This window comes from Hippoglossus stenolepis, chromosome 17 (genome assembly GCF_022539355.2).
Source record: "Hippoglossus stenolepis isolate QCI-W04-F060 chromosome 17, HSTE1.2, whole genome shotgun sequence".
NCBI lineage: Eukaryota > Metazoa > Chordata > Actinopteri > Pleuronectiformes > Pleuronectidae > Hippoglossus > Hippoglossus stenolepis.
In genome coordinates, this window is record NC_061499.1 from 6110907 (window position 1) to 6132887 (window position 21981).

General features: G+C 40.7%; 3 protein-coding genes across 7 annotated transcripts; 2 read left to right on the plus strand and 1 right to left on the minus strand.

Moving 5' to 3' along the window:
- On the plus strand, positions 1-5644 carry clic1 (chloride intracellular channel 1). Of its 3 annotated transcripts, none has more exons than XM_035182848.2 (7): positions 1-200; positions 448-535; positions 2711-2820; positions 3133-3258; positions 3710-3816; positions 4200-4381; positions 4478-5644. In XM_035182848.2, the coding sequence occupies exons 2-7, from the start codon at positions 494-496 to the stop codon at positions 4637-4639; spliced, it is 729 nt and encodes a 242-aa protein (XP_035038739.1). In that variant the 5' UTR covers positions 1-200; positions 448-493; the 3' UTR covers positions 4640-5644. The 3 variants fall into 3 exon arrangements, with proteins under 3 accessions (XP_035038739.1, XP_035038740.1, XP_035038738.1); XM_035182849.2 differs by having other exon boundaries at positions 2-200; positions 471-535; XM_035182847.2 differs by having other exon boundaries at positions 2-200; positions 488-535.
- Positions 5645-6480: 836 nt separating this feature from the next.
- Positions 6481-21947, plus strand: ddah2 (dimethylarginine dimethylaminohydrolase 2). 3 transcript variants are annotated; one of them, XM_035182845.2, is made up of 7 exons: positions 6484-6612; positions 8370-8508; positions 17552-18062; positions 18638-18826; positions 19969-20088; positions 20418-20561; positions 21182-21947. In XM_035182845.2, exons 3-7 carry the CDS (start codon positions 17763-17765, stop codon positions 21299-21301), a joined length of 873 nt encoding a protein of 290 aa, XP_035038736.1. In that variant the 5' UTR covers positions 6484-6612; positions 8370-8508; positions 17552-17762; the 3' UTR covers positions 21302-21947. The 3 variants fall into 3 exon arrangements, with proteins under 3 accessions (XP_035038737.1, XP_035038736.1, XP_035038735.1); XM_035182846.2 differs by lacking the exon at positions 8370-8508 and having other exon boundaries at positions 6481-6612; XM_035182844.2 differs by lacking the exons at positions 6484-6612; positions 8370-8508 and adding an exon at positions 15667-15809.
- Positions 7599-11566, minus strand: LOC118124758 (prostate stem cell antigen-like). Its single transcript, XM_035182853.2, has 3 exons — positions 11296-11566; positions 9735-9854; positions 7599-8630 (listed from the first exon to the last, which is right to left on the minus strand). Exons 1-3 carry the CDS (start codon positions 11339-11341, stop codon positions 8419-8421), a joined length of 378 nt encoding a protein of 125 aa, XP_035038744.1. The 5' UTR covers positions 11342-11566; the 3' UTR covers positions 7599-8418.
- Positions 21948-21981: the final 34 nt, after the last annotated feature.

Consider the following 21981-nt stretch of genomic DNA (forward strand, 5'->3'; position numbering starts at 1 on the left):
CCGCCTTCATGTCTGCCTTCAGCGGGGTTTTCTGTTTTTTTTTCTTTTCTGGTTCAACGCGTCTTCCATCATGAGGTCGTGGCGTCGCCCGGGCACCAGGAAATGGAGGCAGAGCCGCGGTGGATGAGTTTGTAGCTGCGGCTCAGAACTGGGAGGAGAAACAACCGAGACGACAGGCGACGACTTCCAGCTCTTGAGAGGTATTTCACACGCAAACGACAATCAAAGAGTTTATTATTAAACTTTTCAAATCGTTAAAATCATCGGTAACATCCTGTTTCGTGTTCGCGCTGCAAATGTTCGCACTTTTTTGCCGCTTCCTCCGCGGGGCTCGAACACAGCGACACGGGGGAGATTCCGCTTTAGGTTCTCGTTTGTCAAAACTCAGCTTTCTGTTTCGCTCGGCTTCGCTTTGACCCCGCGTTTGTTTCCTCTGTCGTCGTGTTGTTGTTTTAATCTAAACCTCACAGGCTTCGTGCATCCGCAGGAGAAGATGAGCGACGCGACTCAGCCCAAAGTGGAGCTGTTTGTGAAGGTAAGAGACGCGAACGGAGGAGAAAAGACGCAGAAGGTTGACGCAGAGACACGATGTGACTTTACTGTATTTCAACTGCACACACACACACATGCACTCCTATCTTAGTGAGGACACTCATTGACTTAAACCCTTCTCTAGGCCCTGACCCTAACCGTAACTATCACAACTAAATGCCGAACCTAAACCTAAAACCTCAAACAGCTCATTAGAAAAATGGGGTCAAAATGTCCTCACTTTCTAAAAGTGTCCTCACTCTGTCGGGGGTCTATGCTTAAAATGGTCCCCACAAAGATATACATACACAGCCCCTTCCCCTAACCATAAACTAACCCAAACCCTAAAACTAACCTAAACTTCCCCCCCCCCCCCAACAAGCCTTTGAATTTGTGAGGAACCGCCAAAATGTCCTCAAAATGACCAACTCACACACACACACTCATGTTTGTACTCCTACTGTCTCTTAGTGAGGACACTCTAAGAGCCTCTAACCTTAACCATCACAACCAAATGCCTCACCGTCATCCTTACCTTTACCTGAACCCGAACCTAATTCTAACCCTAATCCTCAAACCAAGTCCTGACCCTCAAACGGTGGGTCAGAAAGTGAGGACCGGCTCCAAGATGTCCTCGCTTTCTCAGAATCTGTACGTTCTAGGTCTCAAACTGGTCCCCACAAAGACGTCTGTTTAAGTGCACACACATGCTGGAGTGCTGATGTTTGGTATCTTATCTCTTCATCTCTGTTATCTCTGTTTATTACACGCTGGTAACGTACCTCTGTCTGTGTTTTCATATCCATGTCAGTCAGACCACCTGTGCTGACTCAACACGCCTATAAACCACATTAGGACTAATCTAATTAAAAGCACATTAAGATAATGGACAGACGACTTTAACCTATATTTAGCATGCTAGCCAGGGGACGGCTAATCCCATGTTGTTTGAGCTGTTGCTCCAATATAACCAATATGTCTCCCCCCCCTGCCTCCCCTCGTGGTCTCACACCAGTTTCAATAATGATTCCTCTGTATGAACATGTGAACACCACCCTCTTCTCCTTTTTTCTTCTCCACCTTCAGGGGTGAATGATGCTGTTTGTAACGTCTCTAAACCCAATTTTTTTTGGTTTTTCTAGTTGCCCTCCTCCATGACACTCGATACCTGTAATTAAAAGAATATCTAAGCATAGTTTCACGTGGACGGTGGTAAAAGTAAAGAGTTTTCTGATTTACTGTACAGGCCGCACAGGCACAGACCCTTAAAGGAGGTATAGAGCGAGTGAAACATGAGAAATGGCTTCCTACAGCCACACAAAGCACATTTCACAGCTGTACGGTCATTTCCTGACAGGATGAAACGCTCCATTTCTTTTGATTTATGTTGCTTCCTCAACCAAACAGCTGTTTTCATTGTGGATTCTCATTATTTGATCTGCTAATTGATTGTTCTGCCGTTTTGAAATGGTCAGAAGATGGTAAAGAAAGTACATTTTCCATTTTCCACAGTCATATGTGATCGTTTGACAATGTTCTGACAATTGTTTTCTTCATTGGGCCACTTATTTAGCTCTGAACATTTGGTCGACAAAACTGCAAAAAAGCAAAGCTAGACAAAGACAGTGATAACAAATCTTTACACAGAATGTTTTGTCCAGATGAGAATCAGCCGATAGACGCATCTCACAGACATATCAGACATATCAGTACCAATGTATATGTTTGCTAATATGAAAACTTTTATTTTACAGAATAAATAAAGCAGAATATCACTTTTGCTGTTGGAAATTGTGTCAAGTCAATACAAATTCAAGTTTGTATTTGTGTTTTCACTTCATTTATAGTTATTTTAATAAAAGTTTATGGTTAATCTGTAAAATATCAAGCTTCAATTACATTTCTTTGCCTTAAGGGCTTGATACCGACATCTTAGGAATCATTGCCCAATTTTTTTTAATATAAACATAATATCGGTATTGGGATTGGCCGCCAAAAATCCATATCGCTCCGACTTAAGACCAAACCAACACTTCAAAACCGAAAGATATTTATTTTATTATCATATACAGAGCTGAAGTGGTAATCAGCTTGTCCAGTGACAGAAGTTGGCGACTGTTTTTAAAATCAGTTGTGATGATTTTGTGATTTTTATTTCATATTTGTTTTTGCTTGCCAGGCGGGGAGCGACGGCCAGAGCATCGGAAACTGTCCTTTCTCCCAGCGTCTCTTCATGGTGCTGTGGCTGAAAGGAGTCACCTTTGACGTTACCACCGTGGACATGAAGAGGTGAAAACACACTTCTCTCAGCTGCCTGTGTGTGTGTGTGTGTGTGTGTGTGTGTGTTGTTTTTAATCTCTGCCTGTGCTGCAGGTTTCTATTGGCAAAACAGAAGTATGTCCGCTGACTGTTTGAATTCTCCCTTATGTGCTGTGGAGTTCATTCGTTTAACAGGTGTTAAAAGATATGTAGCTGCGCTGGCAGGTTTTAGCCACAAACAGAAGTCATTTCCTTATTCGATTTTTCCTCCATTCCTCTCCTGCTGTTAAATCTCCTTCGATCCCTGTCGCTCTGACCGTTTCCTTTTCCATCCATGTCCAGGAAGCCTGACATCTTGAAGGACCTGGCTCCCGGCGCTCAGCCGCCCTTCCTGTTGTACGGTGGCGAGGTGAAAACTGACACCAACAAGATTGAGGAGTTCCTGGAGGAAAGTCTCTGCCCTCCAAAGTAAGTGATGTTTGAAGAGCTGCAACGAGTAGTTGATTCACACAAAATTAATTAGCAAACTATTTGTGATTATTGACTAATCATTTTATATAATTTTTCCAACCCAAAATACTGAACATTTTCTAATATCAGTTGGTGTTTTTTTTGCCTTATCTGGTTGTAAACTGAATATCGTTGAAGATCTTGTTAAACACATATTTCGGATGCTGTTTTTTGAAAACCTCACACATATTTTAGAACAAATGATTAATGACTCAAATGAGGAAATCATTAGTAGGTTAATCATTAATGAAAACAAAGATTTGTTGTAGCCCTGGTGGTGTAGCTTGTCCCCTAGTTTGACTTCCTCTCAGTTTGTGTGTCATCCTGTTGGAGGGACTCAGGCTCCTCTTGGTCTAAGCTTTATATTTTGGACCATATGTGAATTATTATCCATCTTTCCATTGCTTAGATATCCACGTCTGGCCGGTCGTAACCCAGAGTCCAACACAGCCGGCATGGACGTCTTCTCCAAATTCTCGGCTTACGTCAAGAACTCAAACCCTCAGGCCAACGAAAGTAAGTGAGGACCAACCTTTGTAATGATGTTTAATTTGAGCCTTTCTGTAACTAATGCTGCTGAGCTCCCCCTGACAGATAGGCAACCAGCAGGGAGCGTCCCAGTTAATAACATTATGTTCTGAGCTTTTCTGCCTCGCTGCAAACAGGTCACCTGCTGCTCTGGGTGTTGAGCCACTCGGAGTTGGGTGATCTCATTGGCAATGTCCCTGTGGTCGGATGAAAACTGTGTGGATTTAATCGACATGGTTATTTTGTTTTGAACATAATTCACTCAAAAGAAGGCTGCATAGTCTGGACTCAGGGTGGATTATCTATTTTAGTTCTTTAGCTTTGATTACTTGATGAAATATCACATTTTCTGTCTGTGCTCTTGTGCTCAGATCTAGAGAAAGGCCTGCTGAAGGCTCTGAAGAAGCTCGACGACTACCTCGGCTCCCCACTTCCTGATGAAATCGACGAGAATAGCGCCGATGAGGTCACTACCTCATCCCGCCCCTTCCTCGACAGCCAAGAGCTTACTCTGTCTGACTGCAACTTGCTGCCTAAGCTCCACATCGTGAAGGTAATCTTCTGTTTAAAGCGCCGCAGCACAGGGATGGTGCCTGGGTTGAATGGTAGTCGAATGTGTTTTGTGATTTATTGCTCGTGTCTACTCCAGGTGGTGTGTTTGAAATACAGGAAATTCAGCATCCCTCAGTATCTAACGAACCTGTGGAGGTACCTGAATGCTGCGTACGCCCGGGAGGAGTTTGCCTCCACCTGTCCGGTCGACGACGAGATCCACATCGCCTACTCCTCTGTAGCCAAAGCTCTCAAGTAGGAGGACAGCAGGATGCACAAGTCGCACATACACCAGCAGAACAACACACAAAAAGCACAAAAACAACACACATTCAATCTGCAAGCAACGTGATGGCTCTGATTCTCTGTTCCTGCAGCTTTTATGCCCGTTTCCTTGTTTCATGCAGCTTTAAAAGTTCATATTGTACTCATCACGGTTTCATAACCAACCAAAAACATTTAAAAGTATTTGAAGGATGCTCCCTTCCGCTATCGAGCCACAAAGTTGTTACCGTCTACGCAGACAATTCGACCTCATAGTTTCAGCTGCAGTCGTGGATGTAGTTCTCTCTCGTATGTCTAAAGTTTTCTTTCACTCTCAAGTCTGTGTGCCTGACACAAATGGGTTCTTTCCCGACTCATACAACATCCGTCGACCAAGTTTGGTGGTAATCCGTCCAGTAGTTTTTGTGAAACCCTGCTAATTTACAGATAGAAGAACAAAGCGAAAACATAACCTCCTTGGCCGAGGGAAAAAGTTCAATCCAGATTAAAGTTACTTGTTACTTGTTGACTGCCCTCATAGCATCTGAGTTTTCCTGCACAACCTCATCACGTTGCTTGAAGACACACACACACACACACACACACTTAAAACTACAGCCTTGCTTGTGTACATTTTCACCATCAGTAGATTTACACTGTAACGTTGGAAATGTTTCTTCATCCCTTCTCGACAATGACAGTGGCTACAGTTTATTCCTAATAATTGTTATTTACGGAGAATCAAACAGACACAAAGCTGCCTACGAGATCAGACTTTCACTAGAACCTCGCAAGCCTCTTACAAGCTGATTCAGCTCTTATTTTCCGTCTTGGTATTAAGGACATTTGACGATCCTAAAAAACTAAAATTACCAGCTCACCTGCCAAAGTGTCTTTTGTGGTTTGTCTGTAATCGCAGATGCTTCACATTTGAGTTTTTTATTTCATTACTGAGGGAACAAGGCCTTGAATTTTGTATTAAAGCCAATTTTCATTCAAACAGTGTTTTATTCTTTCACTCAGAGAGGAAGAGGGGTGCACACCAGGTGCCACATAAGGGAGGCAGGGCCGAAAACGGTTGTAGAGACAGGAAACGGTTTCAATAGACTCGGGCTTCCTCTTTCTCTGCTCCCACAGCAGGCGCGGAGGATTATTCAAGATTACCTAGCTCGGTTGTGATCCGCTGTAAGAGCCTCCTGCTCTGCTCTGCCCGTCATGTATGAAGTATCTTAATGTAGTTGAAGAATCCTATGAATGAAGGAGATCGGGTCGTCAGTGGAGGAAGAGGTGAAGGTCGTTTGTTGACTGCAGAAGTTTTCAGTGCAAACACTCGAGCTGCCGCGTGCAGCAGCTCGAGCTCTGTCATGTTCCTCATGACGTGGGGGGGGAGGAAAAGAGAAGTAAAATTTAAAATGCACAAAATGAAAATAGGATCTGCAACTTTATGTTGTAGTTTGTTATTAAGTCAAAGAAAAGGCTCATGTTGTTTATATTATCAGCAAATCCCATGAAAAGACCAGTAAGGTGTGCTTGCCTCTCTCTTTACTTTCTGTTCAGAGCCGCAGTGATTAGTCAATTTACTGATTATTTAATAAGAACTGAATCTGTAACTAGTTTGATAATCAAATAATTGTCGTAACACTAGTGCCACCCCTCCAAACTGAAGTCTTGCATATCTACACTTCGCCGTTTTACTTGTTGGACTTCCTGGCGATTCCTGACATTTTAGCTGACACTGGTTAACGCTGCACCACCGGAAATCAAAATTGCCAAAACTGCTGGTTTCGAGCAGCAAAAGAAAAGACACGTCAGGTTTTTATTTATCTTTCAACAACATGTGCAGAAGAAGCAGAAATGCTGTGACCCTGTAAGGTGTCTGATTAGAGAGAAAGAAATGGCAATATCCGATCGCCACATAGATTTCCGAACTCGTCGATGCCCGACCCGGCTTCTCTGACTGAATCAGAGGTATTTGTGATGCTTGTTCTTTTCATGGGATTTGTTGGCAATAAGAAGAACACAGAATATTACTAGTTTGCAGTCTGACATGTGTTTCCACCGGCCTGAAAATAGTCAGTAACACTCTGTACCAGCAGCTTGTGTAGAGGATTTTATAAACCGCAGGGCACCGTGCACATTAACATTTACTGAGGCTGTTTGCAATTAAAACTTAATTTTAACCGTATATAGCAGTGTAGACATCTTTTTGGTCGGCGTCTTCATATGTCGGGTCTCTCAGATCAGGGTGAAGCACATAAACAAAATGAAACCTAAGTGCAATTTAAACTGAAAAGACAATCCTCTGCACAGACTTTGATTTTAGACATGTGGTGTCATCACAGTTGGTTATTTTTTCCCCCAGATGTTTAATGAAACATGTTGAACCCCTCCGCTGTCTTTTACTGTTTTGTGTAATTCAAGTGTTGATCAAACCGAATGTTGTACTTGACTGAATTGTTGTGGATTTCATCTAGTTTCAAAAACATTTAAAGGGATCAAGTCTGAATAATTTAATCGTTAATGTATTTCAATATCTCTTCTCTCCAAGACAAAGAGTTTTTCATTCTCACCGTAGGACTTCATACAATTTCAGGGACCATTCAACCTGTTACATTCATTTATTTTCATTAGTTTTGTTTTTAACCCTTGATTATTATAATTTTTTTGTCTTTACCATGCATGGGACCTATATTGTGCTTTTCACTTTGTTTCCTGCCGCTTTGCATTTTCCTCCCAGTATTTTAGCCTTTGTCTTTTTTGCCCCAGCTGTTTGCCATGTAGTCTGAAGCAGTTGCACTTAAACGTCCGCCGGTTCAAACCGGTGCTGTGGACATTAAATAACAATAAAAACATCCAACTAATAGCACAGCAGAAATGCATTTTATACTTAAAAGCTCTTTTTTAAAAAACCACATTTATTAATGTCCCAATAAAAATATCTTCATGACGAAACAAACTGTGACAAATGTGTTTTCATTTTTAATCTTTGTAGAGAGTAACTTTGACATCGAGATGGAAGAAAGTGTCAAAAAAAAGATTGCAAACAACAAATTGTCTGTTAGAAGCAGTGCATTGGAATCTTAGACAGAAACATCTGTAAACATGTTAAAAAGAATAACTTTTAAAAATGACTAATAAAACACAAATGAGAAACATGATATTGAATAGAGTAGGTTATGGTTAAAGTTTTAAAGTGAGCAGAAAAAGGAGAACAGTTTTATTTTGGTGCAGGCAGGGATGAAGGTATATAAGGTATAATTCAAGAGGTGATATATTGTAGTATATTTAGTTTTTCCTTTATTTTCTTATCAGTTTTTTTGCTGATTGTATTTTTGTAAATTGTGTTTGGCATTTTAATGATCTTTTATTTTGTTTAAACCATACAATATTTAATTTTCTATCAAATGGTTTACAACCTGGAGACCCAGTATAATTCTACTTATAATATTTTTTTCTAGGCTTTTCTGTAATTCTTTCTCTATCAAGTTGTATATTTGACAACATCAAAACATATTTGTTTATGTAATCCACATTTTACATAAGGTTTTAGTCTGCAGTGTGTAGTAAAATATTGTAGCATATCTTATTACAGGCTTTTCAAATCTATTTAAGTGAATCACTCCTGTTATTTGCTGTGTGGCCATGTTTATTCTTTTTAAAAGCAGAATTGTTTTAAGCCTTCTTTCGTGCCCAAGTGCGTGTACATTTGTATCCATCTTTTCCAGATGATCTCTCTCAGGGCACCTACAACCTCTACGTCTGACGGCTCCAGCTTCAGGCGAGCAGCAGAGCGAGTGCAGGCGCGAGGCAGAGGGCGGCTCCTCTCCAGCTGAGGGCAGCAAAGGACACGGCACCGTTGCACAGGTCAGTGTCACAGCAGACGTTGGTGTAGTTGAAGGAGAGGCCCGAGGCGTATTTCTGTCCGCTCACGTCACACTGGACGGGGACGGCACAGCTCTTCTCGTACATCGTCACCTGTAGAGCTCCTGTGAGAGCAGAGAGAGGACAAGAGATTTATTGTGGTGCAGTGATGTGGAACAGATGGAAATAATATTTGATATTAATACAATAAAATAAATAAATAGAAATAGGTTAATAAACATTTATTGACCTTTCTTGAATCAGAGGTTAGACTGACTTATTAATGAAATATTTATTCTTGGTAGGTTTTGTTAGCTCGGGTGTTCACCATCGTCCACTGTGATACTGACTTGTACAATGGTGCAGTTTTTCTTTTATTAATGTTGGTTACATTGGAATCGTGAAAAAATGGGAATGAAAAAAATTCCTTGCACAATTTGAAATCTAGAAAGTTTCCAAAGAGGTGATTCAAAATACAGGAAATCAGCTGATTTTCACAATAATTTCTCAAAATTCTGCTATTTGTTTTATCTTGTCACATAAACATCACAAGATGTTAGGACACCATGTTTACTGAAGTGATTCTCATGGGTTAGTGTCACGTTATAAGAAATCGCCAGAAAAACAAGAAGTAGATTACTATCACTTTCCTGTATTGAGTTCAACTTTTAATTTATAGGAAGTAAACTTCTACTTTACTTGTTTATAGAAAACTTGGCCTTTACTTGGTGAACAGTGTTGGAGCTGTAGTTACACAAAGGATGAAAGCTTCTGCTCATTTCTTTGGGTCCGGGTGTAAAACACATGTATTAAAACTAAAAGATTAAAGTCAGCATTTCTCTTTAAATCCAGACGTCTGCAGATGAAAACGCGACAAAACTGTCTTCATAAATACAGACGGTACATTTCTCGAGTCCCAGACAGTTCTCTGCACAATGAGCCTTTGTTTGCTCATTCATGACCATTGTGCCCTCGACAATCAAAAAATAACCTCATCCACACACAAACTCACACACACACACACATCTTCACACGTCTTTGTGTGACATAACCCCTTACGGTAGCCATGACAACTAAAAACCTAAACCTCTAACCAAACCCTGAGACCACGTCAAGTCCCCATGAAGCTCCTGGACCTCACAAGTACCGCTGGGGCCCCGGTTTCCAGACCCCACAAGACAGTAAAACGAGTCCACGTGCACACGTGTGCACACAGACATGTATGTTACCTCGTTTTCCGATTGCAGTACTCGACAGGCAGCGCTGCCCGGCCGGACACTCCTGAGGGAACCTGAAGCAGTCCAGAGGAGAGATGGCGGGAAACACACAGGTGTAACAGCGCAAACAGGCTGACGGGGAAAAATAGAAGGAATCAAAAGTAGTTATTCAGAGTAAAGTTTGTCTGATTCAGGATTCTTGGGACTGAAATCAATTTGAGTTTTAATACATAACATAAACAAGCCAGTAATTTGTCTCCTAAAGACCAAGCAGCACATTAACCTGTCACTGCAACAAATTAAAATATATGTCACTTCACACACGAGGAGTTATCAGTTCCCTAAATGTGCCTGATCCATGAATCCCTGGGAAAATGTTGAAAAACGTCCCAACTCGCGATTCCTGGACCCCCACCCCCCTTGATTAGGATCAACACCAAAATTTAATACTCCTCTCAGACCCAAACCACATCCTTCCACCCAGTTTCCTGGAAAGCCGTTAATTTGTTTTTATGTAATCTTGCTCACAAACAAACAGACAGAGGTGACAACATAACTAATGAAGGGAGAGGAATCTAATCGCTTCAGTAACTCTGATGAAGAGTGAAGGGTTACAGGACGTAGTGCTCAACTTTTGATTAACTTTTGTTCTTTTGGTTTCATGGTTTGTTATTTGAAATGTGACAGAAAGTAGTCAGCTGGTTAATGGGGCTGTCTATGCGCTGGATTTTTATTGTCACTGTACACGTACGAGGATATTTTGTGTGGGCCGAACCTGTAGACGCCTGATTACACACACACACACACACAAATCGAGAGTATAAAAGGAAAAAGCAATACGAATGTTAAGATGAAGATAAAGTGGAGGAGGATAAAGTCAAAATATTTCGTGGACATTTGGCTTTTCTTTAAATTATAAAACTTAAAGAACTCTTATCGAAAGTCATCGAAGAGCCACATGTTTTGACAGCAGATCTGAACGTAACCTTAGCATATTTGCACTATTGCATATTTGCACTATTGCACACACTTGCACTATTGTTTTTCTTTTTTTCTTTAGGTGTATATATATATTTTAGATATGTATATTTTATTTTAAATTTTAAATTTTGGTTGAGCATTGTTATAAGAGAGCCTGTGACCCAAGCATTTCATTGCAAGCGACTGCTTAATGTTATCGTTGTGCATATGACAATAAACTCTTGAATCTTGAATCTTGAACAGAAGAGGAGGAAATGTAAAAAATCTTTACAATCAACATGTTTCACATTGAGTCAAACACTCTTTAAGTCCACTTTTGTAATATTTCCACCATTGAGATTAAAGGATCTTTTTATTGCTGTATTTATTCCTCTAACTTCCTAATAAGCCTCGAGATGAGGGACAAATTTCCACAGCCCTCGTTTTGTGCAAACATGTTTTCCAAAGTTTATCTGTAGCAGATTTATCTCAATAAAATGGTTTATCATCTTTTTAGTGTAAAATCCCCCCCCCCCCGTTTTGTTTCTTGGTAGGACAACAAATTGAAGAAGAAATTTTAAACTGAAACTAAAAACACTTTCACTGAACGTACCTGCCAACGGAAGACAACACAGGAAAACAAAGAGAAGCTGTTTCATGATTCTTCCAGTGAGACGTCTCGAGATAACTCTTCAAGCTGCTTGATACAGAAAATAAAATCCCCTCCTGGCGCTACAAGTCTCTCATTTAACCAACTGCAGCTGATCTACGCCCTCAACTCCTTCCTAAATTCAATTAGTTTTTCTTACAAGCCTGAAACTCTCGTCGTCGTGTTGACTTTTTGTCAAACTTTTTTTTGCTCTGGCACTTCCTCACATATCATCATTGGTTAAATATGAACGCTTGTGTTGCCCCGGCCGTCAGCGTCTCCGCCCTAAAACTTGTAATTTTATTTGGAGAGTTGATTCTGATCATACGAATTTAAAATGCAAATGATTTCTATCTGAAACAAATTCACTCAGCGTTTTGTTATCATTTCTTATAAATGAACAAACAAGGACAAAGCAAATGAGACGACTACATTTTCTCAGTTCTCTGCTTTGACTTGTACTTTACTTGAGTATTTCCATTTCATGCTACTTTATACTTTCACTCCCTGACAATTCTCAATTTTTTACTTGTCAACGTTTGTTCTTGCAGTTAATTTTCAGACGAAGACTGAACCATGTGGATAATAATAATAATACGTTTCATGATCTTATAAAATACAATGCATTATTTAAGACTAAACCAAATTTTAAAATGTTGAATTTAAAAATGTGTGAAGGACGTTTCACTGGGTTACTACAAATGATAACTAAAGATATGAATAAATGGAGTGTCCGAAAATTACCAAAGTAACCTGATTGTTAGGGGATTAAAACCTTTAGAATCTGTTATTTGGATAAGAACGTTTGTGTTTATGCATGTGTGAGATAATGGATAGGAAGTTAGAATGAGTCAGATAAAGTCAGCGGAGTGAAGGAAGAGTCAGCAGATAGAGGAACACAGAGAGAGAGAGAGAGAGAGAGAGCCTGTTTAACTGAATTATCCTTCAGGCTGTAATAGGAGACGTGAGGCCAGCATGCAGGACAGTCTGCTGACAGCAGTCTTGTGATGGAGGGATCCAAACAGGCTCAGACTGAATAAGCTGTTTACCACTTAATTAATTACACAGAGAAAAGCCTGAAAAACAGGGTGTATAGGTCGGGATGAAGACGGGCGTGTGAGCAGGATGACGAAAGGGTCGTAAATATCATATAGATTTTATGACATTGTCTGAAGTTTGTTCTTAAAGCAAACGTTTTTTTAACTGAGTTTGGTGTGAAACTGAGTTTGGTGTGAAACAGATTATGTTTCTTCTTTTATTCTCACGTGGCTGTTGACAGATGATTTTTTTTGTCTTAACCTCCACGAGAAATGCACAATCAAGAAATGTATATCTTGCTAAATGAAACGTGGAACCAAGTTCTCTTCAGTCAGATGATAAAATGTTGTCGTATGTTCACAAACATTTCAATTAGGTGATGACATTGTTTGACATAAAGATGTCTTACAAATTAAGAATCAGTTTTCTTCCAGTCGTCACTAACGAATCTGCAAAGCTTCAACCATAGACGACAATATTGACGACATGACAGCTCCTCTAAAGTGAATCCAAAGTGTATCGTTGCCCCCTGGTGGCTCGGTGCAGTATAGGTCACAAATTCCACCTCCTGACCCAATCCCTACTGAGCAAGATGGCGATGTTCGTATCCAGTTTCTGAATAGTGGAAGAATGTGGACACATGTCATCCGTCTTTATTTACAGTCCATGGTTCAAACCTGAGTTTATGGGCAACTCCGTCTCATTCACACAAACTACATTTGTTATTGTCTCTATGAATTAATTCTAAGAAAACACAGGCCAGTTGGAAAAACGTGAGGACAGAAGTTTCACTTTAACTCTAGCGTTGTGTTTAAGTGCAGCGTGTTAAACCCAGCGATGTGATATTTGACAGGGATGTTTCCTGTGCTGGCTAAAGGATCTCTGTGGACAGATGGTTCTTTAATCCCGTCTGTGTCCTCTACGTCCCATCCCCCACCCCTCCCTCTTCATCCCTCTGCTTCTACACAAACCTCACATTTCTTTTACTGTTGACGGATGATACACTGAGGTCTTTTCTTTCTTCTTTAGTCACCGTGTGGCCTCCGTATCTCTGACGCTCTGTCGCCGAACAACCTGGAGCAGCTGTAATTCAGCCGTTTCAAAAAGTAGTTGCACAAACTCAAGCGTCCACATTTACATACACAAAGCTCACAGCCATCCGGTACCTGGGATGTGTTTCTGCATGGTAACATCACCGCCGTCCAAATCTACAAATATCAGGTTTGCCAAAAAGCAGGTTTGCAGGTTAAACAGAGGGCACAATCAACAGTAGAGCTTCTCTGGGGTCTGACCAGGAAACCTGTTTATTTCAGTCTCTGCTGAGTCCAACATCATTTGACCCACATTTCCAGGAAAACCAGATTATAAATTTTTTTTGGCCATGTCACACAGACAAAAACAGACAGCGAGGGATCAGCGAGGACTCAGTAATACAGATACAGGCCTTTGTCTATGATGAGTTTGATCAGAGGAAGAGGAGGAAGATGAGTGAACCCTGTTTATACACACAGGTCAAATTTATCAACTGTAAACCTGGTAAATTAATAATTAATCCAGACATTTATCTAGACCTCTGTGGCATAGATAGATAGATAGATAGATAGATAGATAGATAGATAGATAGATAGATAGATAGATTAAAAATATAAACTTAAAATTTTATATTTTTTAATATATCTACAAACTTTGAAATATATAGAAGCAAACTGTTCTGTTGTGATCTGATCTTTCGTAAACTATTCATCAGGATTATGGGAGATATGAAAAATACCTTCATATAAAGTATTTTATTTTATAACCAGGAAAAGGGTAAAGAGAATGTCAGAAATTAAGATGTTTGGAGTTGGGCCCTGTTTTATTTTTCTAATATTATATCATGTTGAATTAACCTGGTTTATTTTTTACCCTGAGTGACATAGAGTTTTTTGTTTTCTTGTCAATAAGTCGTCGGTTTTCGGTCAAAAGGCCCCAAAATGGTAAGACTGGTCAAAACAGAGAATAGTTTATGTTTTGAAGGGAAATCAGCCTCACGTAAGACTTCAAATATTTGTTTGTTTGTTACTTCACAAAATCATAGTTCAATAAAGTCCAACTCTACACAGTAAAGTGACTAGATTTTGATTAGTTTACAATCAACTAACGCCTTTTGTTAACGAAGATAAAAGCCTCCGCTCGTGTTCATCTGAAAGTGTTCTAATAAAGTAATTGATTTTAAAGTGATTGCTTCTGTTTATTGTGTGTAAATAAATTAAATCAAACAATATTTAAAGCTGCTACAACAGTGACTGTGGAGGAAGCAACTCAAATCAACGCTGATTGGATCCGGACAGGACGTGTGGGGGATGGGGGGGGTGAGATGGAACTGTTGGAGAGAGATTCGTCAAACTGACCATAAATACACGAAGAGGACCGGAAGCTGAACCACTATGTTTTTCCAAAATAAGAGCATTATGGTTGACAAATTAAGACTTTTAAAAACTTGTTTTGCTTTTTGATTCATATCACAGTCATTATTTAATTAAAACTATCAGAAGGGGAGGAAACATCAGATCCTTTAGTTGAATTAAATATGAATGCAACAGCATAGATTATTTTTATCAGCTCATACTGGATTCAAAGGTTTTATCTTATTTCGTATCTTTCATATCACTTGATCTTTATTACTCAGTTAATTGTTTTTTGAAATGCTCAACAAGAAGCAACACGTCACAATCAGTCTAATCAAACCTTTAATTAGAACTTTTTTATATATATTTTTAAATGAACTGTTTTTACATTTTCTTTCAACGTGTTTCTATATTGTTACTTTTTAGGTGCGTTCTCTTGTGTTCAATATTCTTTTGTGTCCTTTAGTCTGTTTCTGTTTGCACTGTACAGATGTAGCAGTCTTAATTGTGTGTTGTTGTTGTTGTTGTTATTTTGTTCCTATTTTTAATAAATTCCTTTTCATACCGTGGGATCACGACATGTTTGATATCTGTTCTAAAATTGACGGATATCAAAATACTAACTGATTAATAGATTAATCTTCTCATGTCTAATTTCGCATTATTTATTTTTGTTTTGTTTGGCAATTTTATGTATAACAAAACGTATTTTATAAATACTTAGTGTGTTTTTTCTATGTAAAATGTTGACAAATAAATGTAGTGTAAAACGTTAATAATTTCAATGCAATATATAAAGTTCATTAAGTGGAAAGTACTTAAAGTAAAGTACTCAAAGTTAGTCAAATATGCACTTTAGTACAGTTTATTAGATACTTCTCACCCTTGGACACATTTATTTTGAAAGCAGTGACCGGAACTACTCGGCTCCACGGCGGCCATCTTGACAGGTGTCTGAGGGCACACAGGGAATAACGGAGCGGGGTCTGTTAGGAAATTAAATCACTGCGGAGGGAAACGAGGTCGAGCGGCAGGAATCGAACCTTCAACCCGGTGAGCGACAAACACACCTTTAAATACTCGTCATGTTTAGGGACTCGTGTGAATGTTGCGGACAGTTTCCTGCTGTTTTGTCGGGAGGAGACGGAGTTGATCCGCGGGGCGGTGCTCCGCTGCTCCTCCAGATGCGTTGTGTTCTGGCTGATGTTCACCTCGGTCTCTGCAGCTGCACAAAACAAACACACCTTTTTTCTCCTCCCGAACTCCAACGTGCTGCTTGAGGAGGAAAAAATCACTTTTTTAGTAAAACTCTTGTAAAAGTGTTAAAAGTTCAACTGGTTCTTTGGGGACACGTCCTGTGTGGAAGTGCCCCAGTGGGAGTCTGTGGTTTTCAGGAACTTGATGAAAGAGCGATTGTCCCAGATGTGAACCCGAGTCCAGAAGAAGAGAAGCTCTGCAGCAGATTGTTTCTGTAGGATCTGAGTCTGCAGGACAATGATCCCGTTGTTTACTCTCAGCTCGGTCATCTCTCTCTGTTGTTTCAGCTGCATGTGGATGGTTTTTATTATAATAATAATATATAATAGTACATTTTATCTGCAGCTTTACAATAAAATCCAAGACATGAAATAAGATGGATCGGTAAGAACATGGTAGCGATGAAACTAAGACTCAAGGTAAAAGCATAAAACTAGTAAAGGGTATAAAAAAAGAAGATAAAATTTAAATAAAAGCAGGATCATAGAAATTGGTCTTGAGTTGTTTCTTATCAACAGAAGTAGTTTGTCTGATGTGTGGTGGGAGTTTCCTCCAAACCGTTGGTGCATAACAACAGAAAACTGCTTCCCCAAAGTTGTTGTAGTTAATTTGTGGTTTGTTTAGCAAGAAGACCAGAGGGGACGGTGAGGAACATACTGGGGTGAACAACCAGACATGTATGAGGGTGCTGCACCATTAAGAGACTTAAAAACAAATCAATCCTCATTGACAAAACCCGAGTAACGGGATCTATTTTCCTTTTTCTCGTAAAAACTCTGATTGCAGACTTTTGTACAAACTGGAGCAGATCAATGGCATCTTTTGGCATCTTCCAGAGTGAGGAATGGTCTTACTTCATATTTCTTAAATGATAAAAGGCAAATCTTCGTGACATTATTTATGTGTGGATTAATATCTAGTTCTGAGTCAAGGGTAACACTCAGGTTCTTAACTTTTTATTTGTTTTGATGGATTTAATTGAAAACCAAGTCACCAAGTCTCAAAAGTAATGTGATCTACAACCTAACCATGAAATAAGAAGGCTTTTAGGTTTTTAAACAAGTCTTTTGTTTTATAATGAATACAAATTGACATTGAAAACCTCCTGAAATGCAGGTTTAGATGAAACTATAAATTAGTTCATCAAATGTGCACAGAACAGTAACACAACCACGTGTAAACAAGTCTAGAGCTTAAAGACATAAAACCACAACACAAAGCAAGCGGAGCCAGAGTGGAGGAGATAAGGGCGACAGCTCTTCACGTCGAGTGTAGACGTTGACCCCAAATGTCTGAATCAGGACCAAACATCAGCGTTTCTTAAACACACACAATTTGTGGATGCTAGTAGTTTCTAGATATGAGTACTAGCAGCTCTCCTGCTGTTACAGTACTAACTAAATCACAGAGGTTATCATGGTAGTTAAAGATTGAGACGGTAAAACGAACTGTCAGGAGTCATTGTGTTTGGCCGTTTCCTTGATGTGTCTGTTTGCTTCTCTCTAAAGCTGAGGTGGTCTGTTTCTGTCTCTCTGCAGACGGAGGAGCAGCCGGGACAGCGGTGAGATGAAAGAGGAACCACAGCGATGAAGACGAAGATGCTCTCCGCTCCCCTCTGGACCTCCTGATTCATCCGATTAGCTTCCACAGCTCATCTCCCTTCATACACAATCACATCTATCTCACTGGCTCCTTTTGGCTGAACACTAATACTCGCTACCACTTTACAAACAGCCTCTCTGTGAAAACATGGCCAACATGTGTCCATATGGCCGCTTCACCCACGCCGTGGTGCGGGGCATCCCAGAGACCTTTGGGAAGGCCGCGGCAGACGCCCGGGAGAACGGCGAGGCCTCGGTGGACCTGGCCAAAGCCCAGCGTCAGTTCGGCTGCCTGACGGGAGCCCTGAGGCAGAAGGTGGGCCTGCAGCTCATCGAGATCCCCCCCGACCCGGACCTGCCGGAGAGCTGGAGGATGGAGGACGTGGCGGTCATCCAGGGCGACACAGCGCTCATCACCAGGCCCTTCAAGCAGCAGAGACGCAGCGAGGTAACGCCAGGAGGGGGAAGAAAATGCTTTTAGTGACCCACTTCCTCTAATCTTAGGATAAAGCACTTAATCTTGCTTCGTGAGATAAACAGGCAGCGAGGAGAAGCCTTTTGTTTCAGTTCATATCATCGTGGTGTACGAAGAGGGAAATTAACTGGCAATGAATTATCTTCCATAGTTCCAGTATTGATACATAATTAACTGGATGAATTTAGTTTCCTTTGAGACTTGAGAGTAAAATGCAGAAAACAACCTGTTAAATATGACACATTCATTATTGTGACACATTATTTAAGAGCTGTTAATCAGTAAGTTGGTTGTAGTTATAGGAAATAATGGACCAATTAAATAAAACATTGATAAAATATTAAAAGCTTTCAAATGTTACTTATTTAACATGTCTGTAAAACCCTAATATTTTTTTCTATCGACAAAACAGGAATTAACTGAAGAAAAACAGCTCAAAAGCCCCAAAAACCTGAAATGATTGTTCTGCTATTATTGGCAAGTTTATGATTTGCATACGTTTGATTATTTGCTTTGTTAAGCTGGTCCCTCTCTCATTGTGTCTCCAGGCGGAGGCGGTCAGGAGGGTGATGTCGGAGCTGAACCTGACCGTGGTGGAGATGGGGAACGAGGAGGGCGACTCTGGAGGAGCCACGCTGGAGGGCAGCGACGTCCTCTTCACGGGGAGGGAGTTCTTTGTCGGCATCTCGTCCCACACCAACCGCCGAGGAGCCGAGGTGCTGGCTGACACTTTCAGGGTAAGAGGCGGATGCATGAATGTGAATCGGTGCGTGGATCAGAGTCCGACCTCTGGCTGCGTCTGTGAAAACATCAGACAAAAGCTCCTCAATAAACCGTGAAATAACCAGTGGAGTTTCAGTTTGTCGCCAGTGCAACAAAGATGGTTGTGTTGTCAAGATTCTTGTCAGAAGATGAACCCCTGCTGCCAAAGTGAGCAGGTGGCCACTTGCTGCAATGCATTGGGGGAATTATAGTCTGTAAACAGTGATGAATGAGGTTGTTCCTTTGTCCAAATAACAGAGACCACACAGAGGGACCCTCTGGCTCCACACATCAGTATTGATCCCCTCACTTCACTTAAGTGCATGTCACACACTTTTCATCTGTGTGTGTTGGGTGGGGGTTTGTGTGAGTGTGTTGTCAGTCTGGTATGAATCAGTGTGTGTGTGTGTGTGTGTGTGTGGGAGGTTTCATGTGGTCAGATCAGGAGGGAGGGGGTGAAAGAGGAAGAGCAGCAGATTGAACAGGTCATGTTTCAGTTGTTACTTGAGGTTTTCACAAGGCCCCCCCCCCCGTCTGTTCTTGTTAGTTAGCTGGATTATGCAAAAACTACTCAGTTGATTTTCAGATCATTCTGTGGAAGGGGTTCAGGTTGTGACCAAAGGACGAACCGATTACATTCTAGATCTGATCAGGATAAATGGGCGGATCTTTAACATTGTGAGATTGGGCGTTAGCTTTGGCGGAGGAATGGGATCTCCGGGTGCTAAAATACTAAAATGACTTCCACCAAATTAAGTGGAGAGATGAGGCCTGAGTCCGGGAATAACCCATCAAAGTTTGGTTCAGATGTAGATTAGTTAAGTGTTGGATTCAGGAAGGATTTCTCACTTTCTTCAACATTGCAACAAAAGCCGTTTTTAGGGGATAATTCATGGATCTTGATTTTTAAAAAATCAGGCATGTTTAGTGTATATTCAAGTAAAAATCTGAATGTTTGGTTGTTGAGGAATTGACATTTGGAGAAAACAATGAACACGTGGCTATAAGTGGTAAATTAGAATGGGGGGGGGAGCTGTACTTAAACCTGCATGTGTGTATCTGTGTGTGTTTGTCTGTGTGTGTGAATTCAACTTTTCAATCTCTAACTGCTTTGCAGGACTTTGCCGTGTCCACTGTCCCCGTCTGTGGTGGAGCCCGACTGAAGAACATCTGCTCCATGGGAGGACCAGACACGATCATCATCAGCAACAGTGACGGGGCCAAGAAGACACTCCGGGTATTGATGACATTTTGAAAATCATGAGCAGTTAAACAAGATAACGAGTCTTAATTAAAATCATATTTTTCAAATTTTCTGTCAATAGTCATTAACTGTTTCTCTGAGTATTAGAAAATCATTCATTAGCATTAGACTCTAACATCTCTCCCTTGTTATTTATCATGCGTGTGTTTCTCTTCTCTGTCCTAATGTGAACCACAGACATCATCTCAAAGCTGCTGATGTCATATTATTAATGCTGTTGTCCTCGAGTGTGTGTGTGTGTGTGTGTAATGCTGGGTGTGGTCTACTGCATTAAGTGTGTGTGTGTGTGTGTGTGTCTCCAGATGATGGAACAGCTGACTGATCACCATTATGAAATCCTGACGGTCCCAGAGGAAGTGGCCGCAAACTGCATCTACATCAAAGGTCCATCGAAACGCGACTTCCTGGTGCACCGGCCTGCGGAGGAGTGTCCTGAGAGCGTCTCTGTGAGTACAGCCAGAACCTTCACGTTCAAAAGGAGCCTCATCTTTGTCAAATTAAAGGATTTTCATCTTCCCTTCATTGTTTCTTATTGGGATTAAGAGGGCAGCCCAGCGTTAATAGCTTCTTTCCCCAGGAACTAGGAACCTTTGCAGGAACTCTGCGTTTCCATCGCAGGCCCCAGGAAAATCTAAATATAGCATTCAAACACAATTGGTTTTATTTACGGGGCAGATGTGCAGGAGTAGATGATCAGTAGATTTAACACAGGAAAATGGCCACTTAAGTAAAATCTGAAAATGATGACGGAAACAGGAATAATCATTAAACGATAAAAAAAAAGGGGATTAGGTATTGTTGTTGCTCTTTGCAAAGTTAAGTCTATCGTCATCTTTCAAGACTCATAATCTAACTTTTAGATATGGAAGAAAAGGGGAAACTACAGTGAAGATAAATCACTAAAGTCATGGTGTGATTTTTTCCTAATATAACCTCTGATTCTAGCCAGTGAAGCATTTTTTCCTTCTTTTGTTGGACTTCTTCCTCTTAGTGTGTTCTTCCAGCTCAGTGTGTTCCACTGCAGACGAGTGTGCGTCTGGATGAGTAACTTGTTTCCCCTCCGCAGGCCTTCCAGAAGCTGCAGGACTACACCCTCCTGCCTACAGCCTGCAGCGAGGCCTCCAAGCTGGGAGCGTCTCTGTCGTCGCTCTGCCTCCTCATCAACAGAAAACACACATATTTCTGAAGGGTTCGCTCAGTTTATTACACAGCATTTAACCTGCACGTGTTCATGTAGCAGTGGAGGCTTCCCACACTTTCCCCCCTCATCAAAATCCTTGTCTATTTATTGTTATAGGAAACACTGACATGCAGTATTTGTATGAAGGAGAGTATGATCCATCTGTTGCTGTGGTAAACAAGCTGATTGTTGGCACAGCTGCCCTCTGTTGGACAAACAGTGCAGCCCATTAAGTCTTAAAACCACTCATGAAGCCACTGAATTCATCTGTAGTTTCTCACTGTTCAACTCGTCGCTCGTGAGCCGACGACGCTTTGCAGAAACTGACGGACATGTAAAATAAAAATGTTTAAAATTGGACTGTTTATAATCCTCCGCCTGTTTCAGTTTGAGTTAACTAACCTTTATAACCGTGTGGTACCAAAATCTAATTCCAACCCATTTATAGCTTTTACATTGTAATACAAGTTTGGTATTAATTTCATGACAAAATAGCTGCACGTTAATTTGCTTTAACTTTTTCAATGTATGAATTTGTAGCTGGTGTAGATGCCAATAAAGTTCTACCGATACTTGTTCTGTTCATCTTGCTCCTGTTTAGTTTACTTGGAAGACCTAAATAAAAACAGTATAAATACAGATGTGCAGTTAATCCTGCGTTATGTCTTTATTGAAATCAAACTCGG

Bases quoted from the DNA above. Each gene is read 5' to 3' on its own strand.
- clic1 (XM_035182848.2), top strand. From the start codon at position 494: ATGAGCGACGCGACTCAGCCCAAAGTGGAGCTGTTTGTGAAG. The intron at 3,259-3,709 runs GTAAGTGATGTT...TCCATTGCTTAG, and splicing joins GAAAGTCTCTGCCCTCCAAA to ATATCCACGTCTGGCCGGTC. The intron at 4,382-4,477 runs GTAATCTTCTGT...TGTCTACTCCAG, and splicing joins CTAAGCTCCACATCGTGAAG to GTGGTGTGTTTGAAATACAG.
- LOC118124758 (XM_035182853.2), bottom strand. From the start codon at position 11,341: ATGAAACAGCTTCTCTTTGTTTTCCTGTGTTGTCTTCCGTTGGCAG. The intron at 9,855-11,295 runs GTACGTTCAGTG...TTTCCCCGTCAG, and splicing joins GTGTTGTCTTCCGTTGGCAG to CCTGTTTGCGCTGTTACACC. The intron at 8,631-9,734 runs GTAACATACATG...CTGCTCTCACAG, and splicing joins TACTGCAATCGGAAAACGAG to GAGCTCTACAGGTGACGATG.
- ddah2 (XM_035182846.2), top strand. From the start codon at position 17,763: ATGGCCAACATGTGTCCATATGGCCGCTTCACCCACGCCGTGGTGCGG. The intron at 18,827-19,968 runs GTAAGAGGCGGA...ACTGCTTTGCAG, and splicing joins TGCTGGCTGACACTTTCAGG to GACTTTGCCGTGTCCACTGT. The intron at 20,089-20,417 runs GTATTGATGACA...GTGTGTCTCCAG, and splicing joins GGGCCAAGAAGACACTCCGG to ATGATGGAACAGCTGACTGA.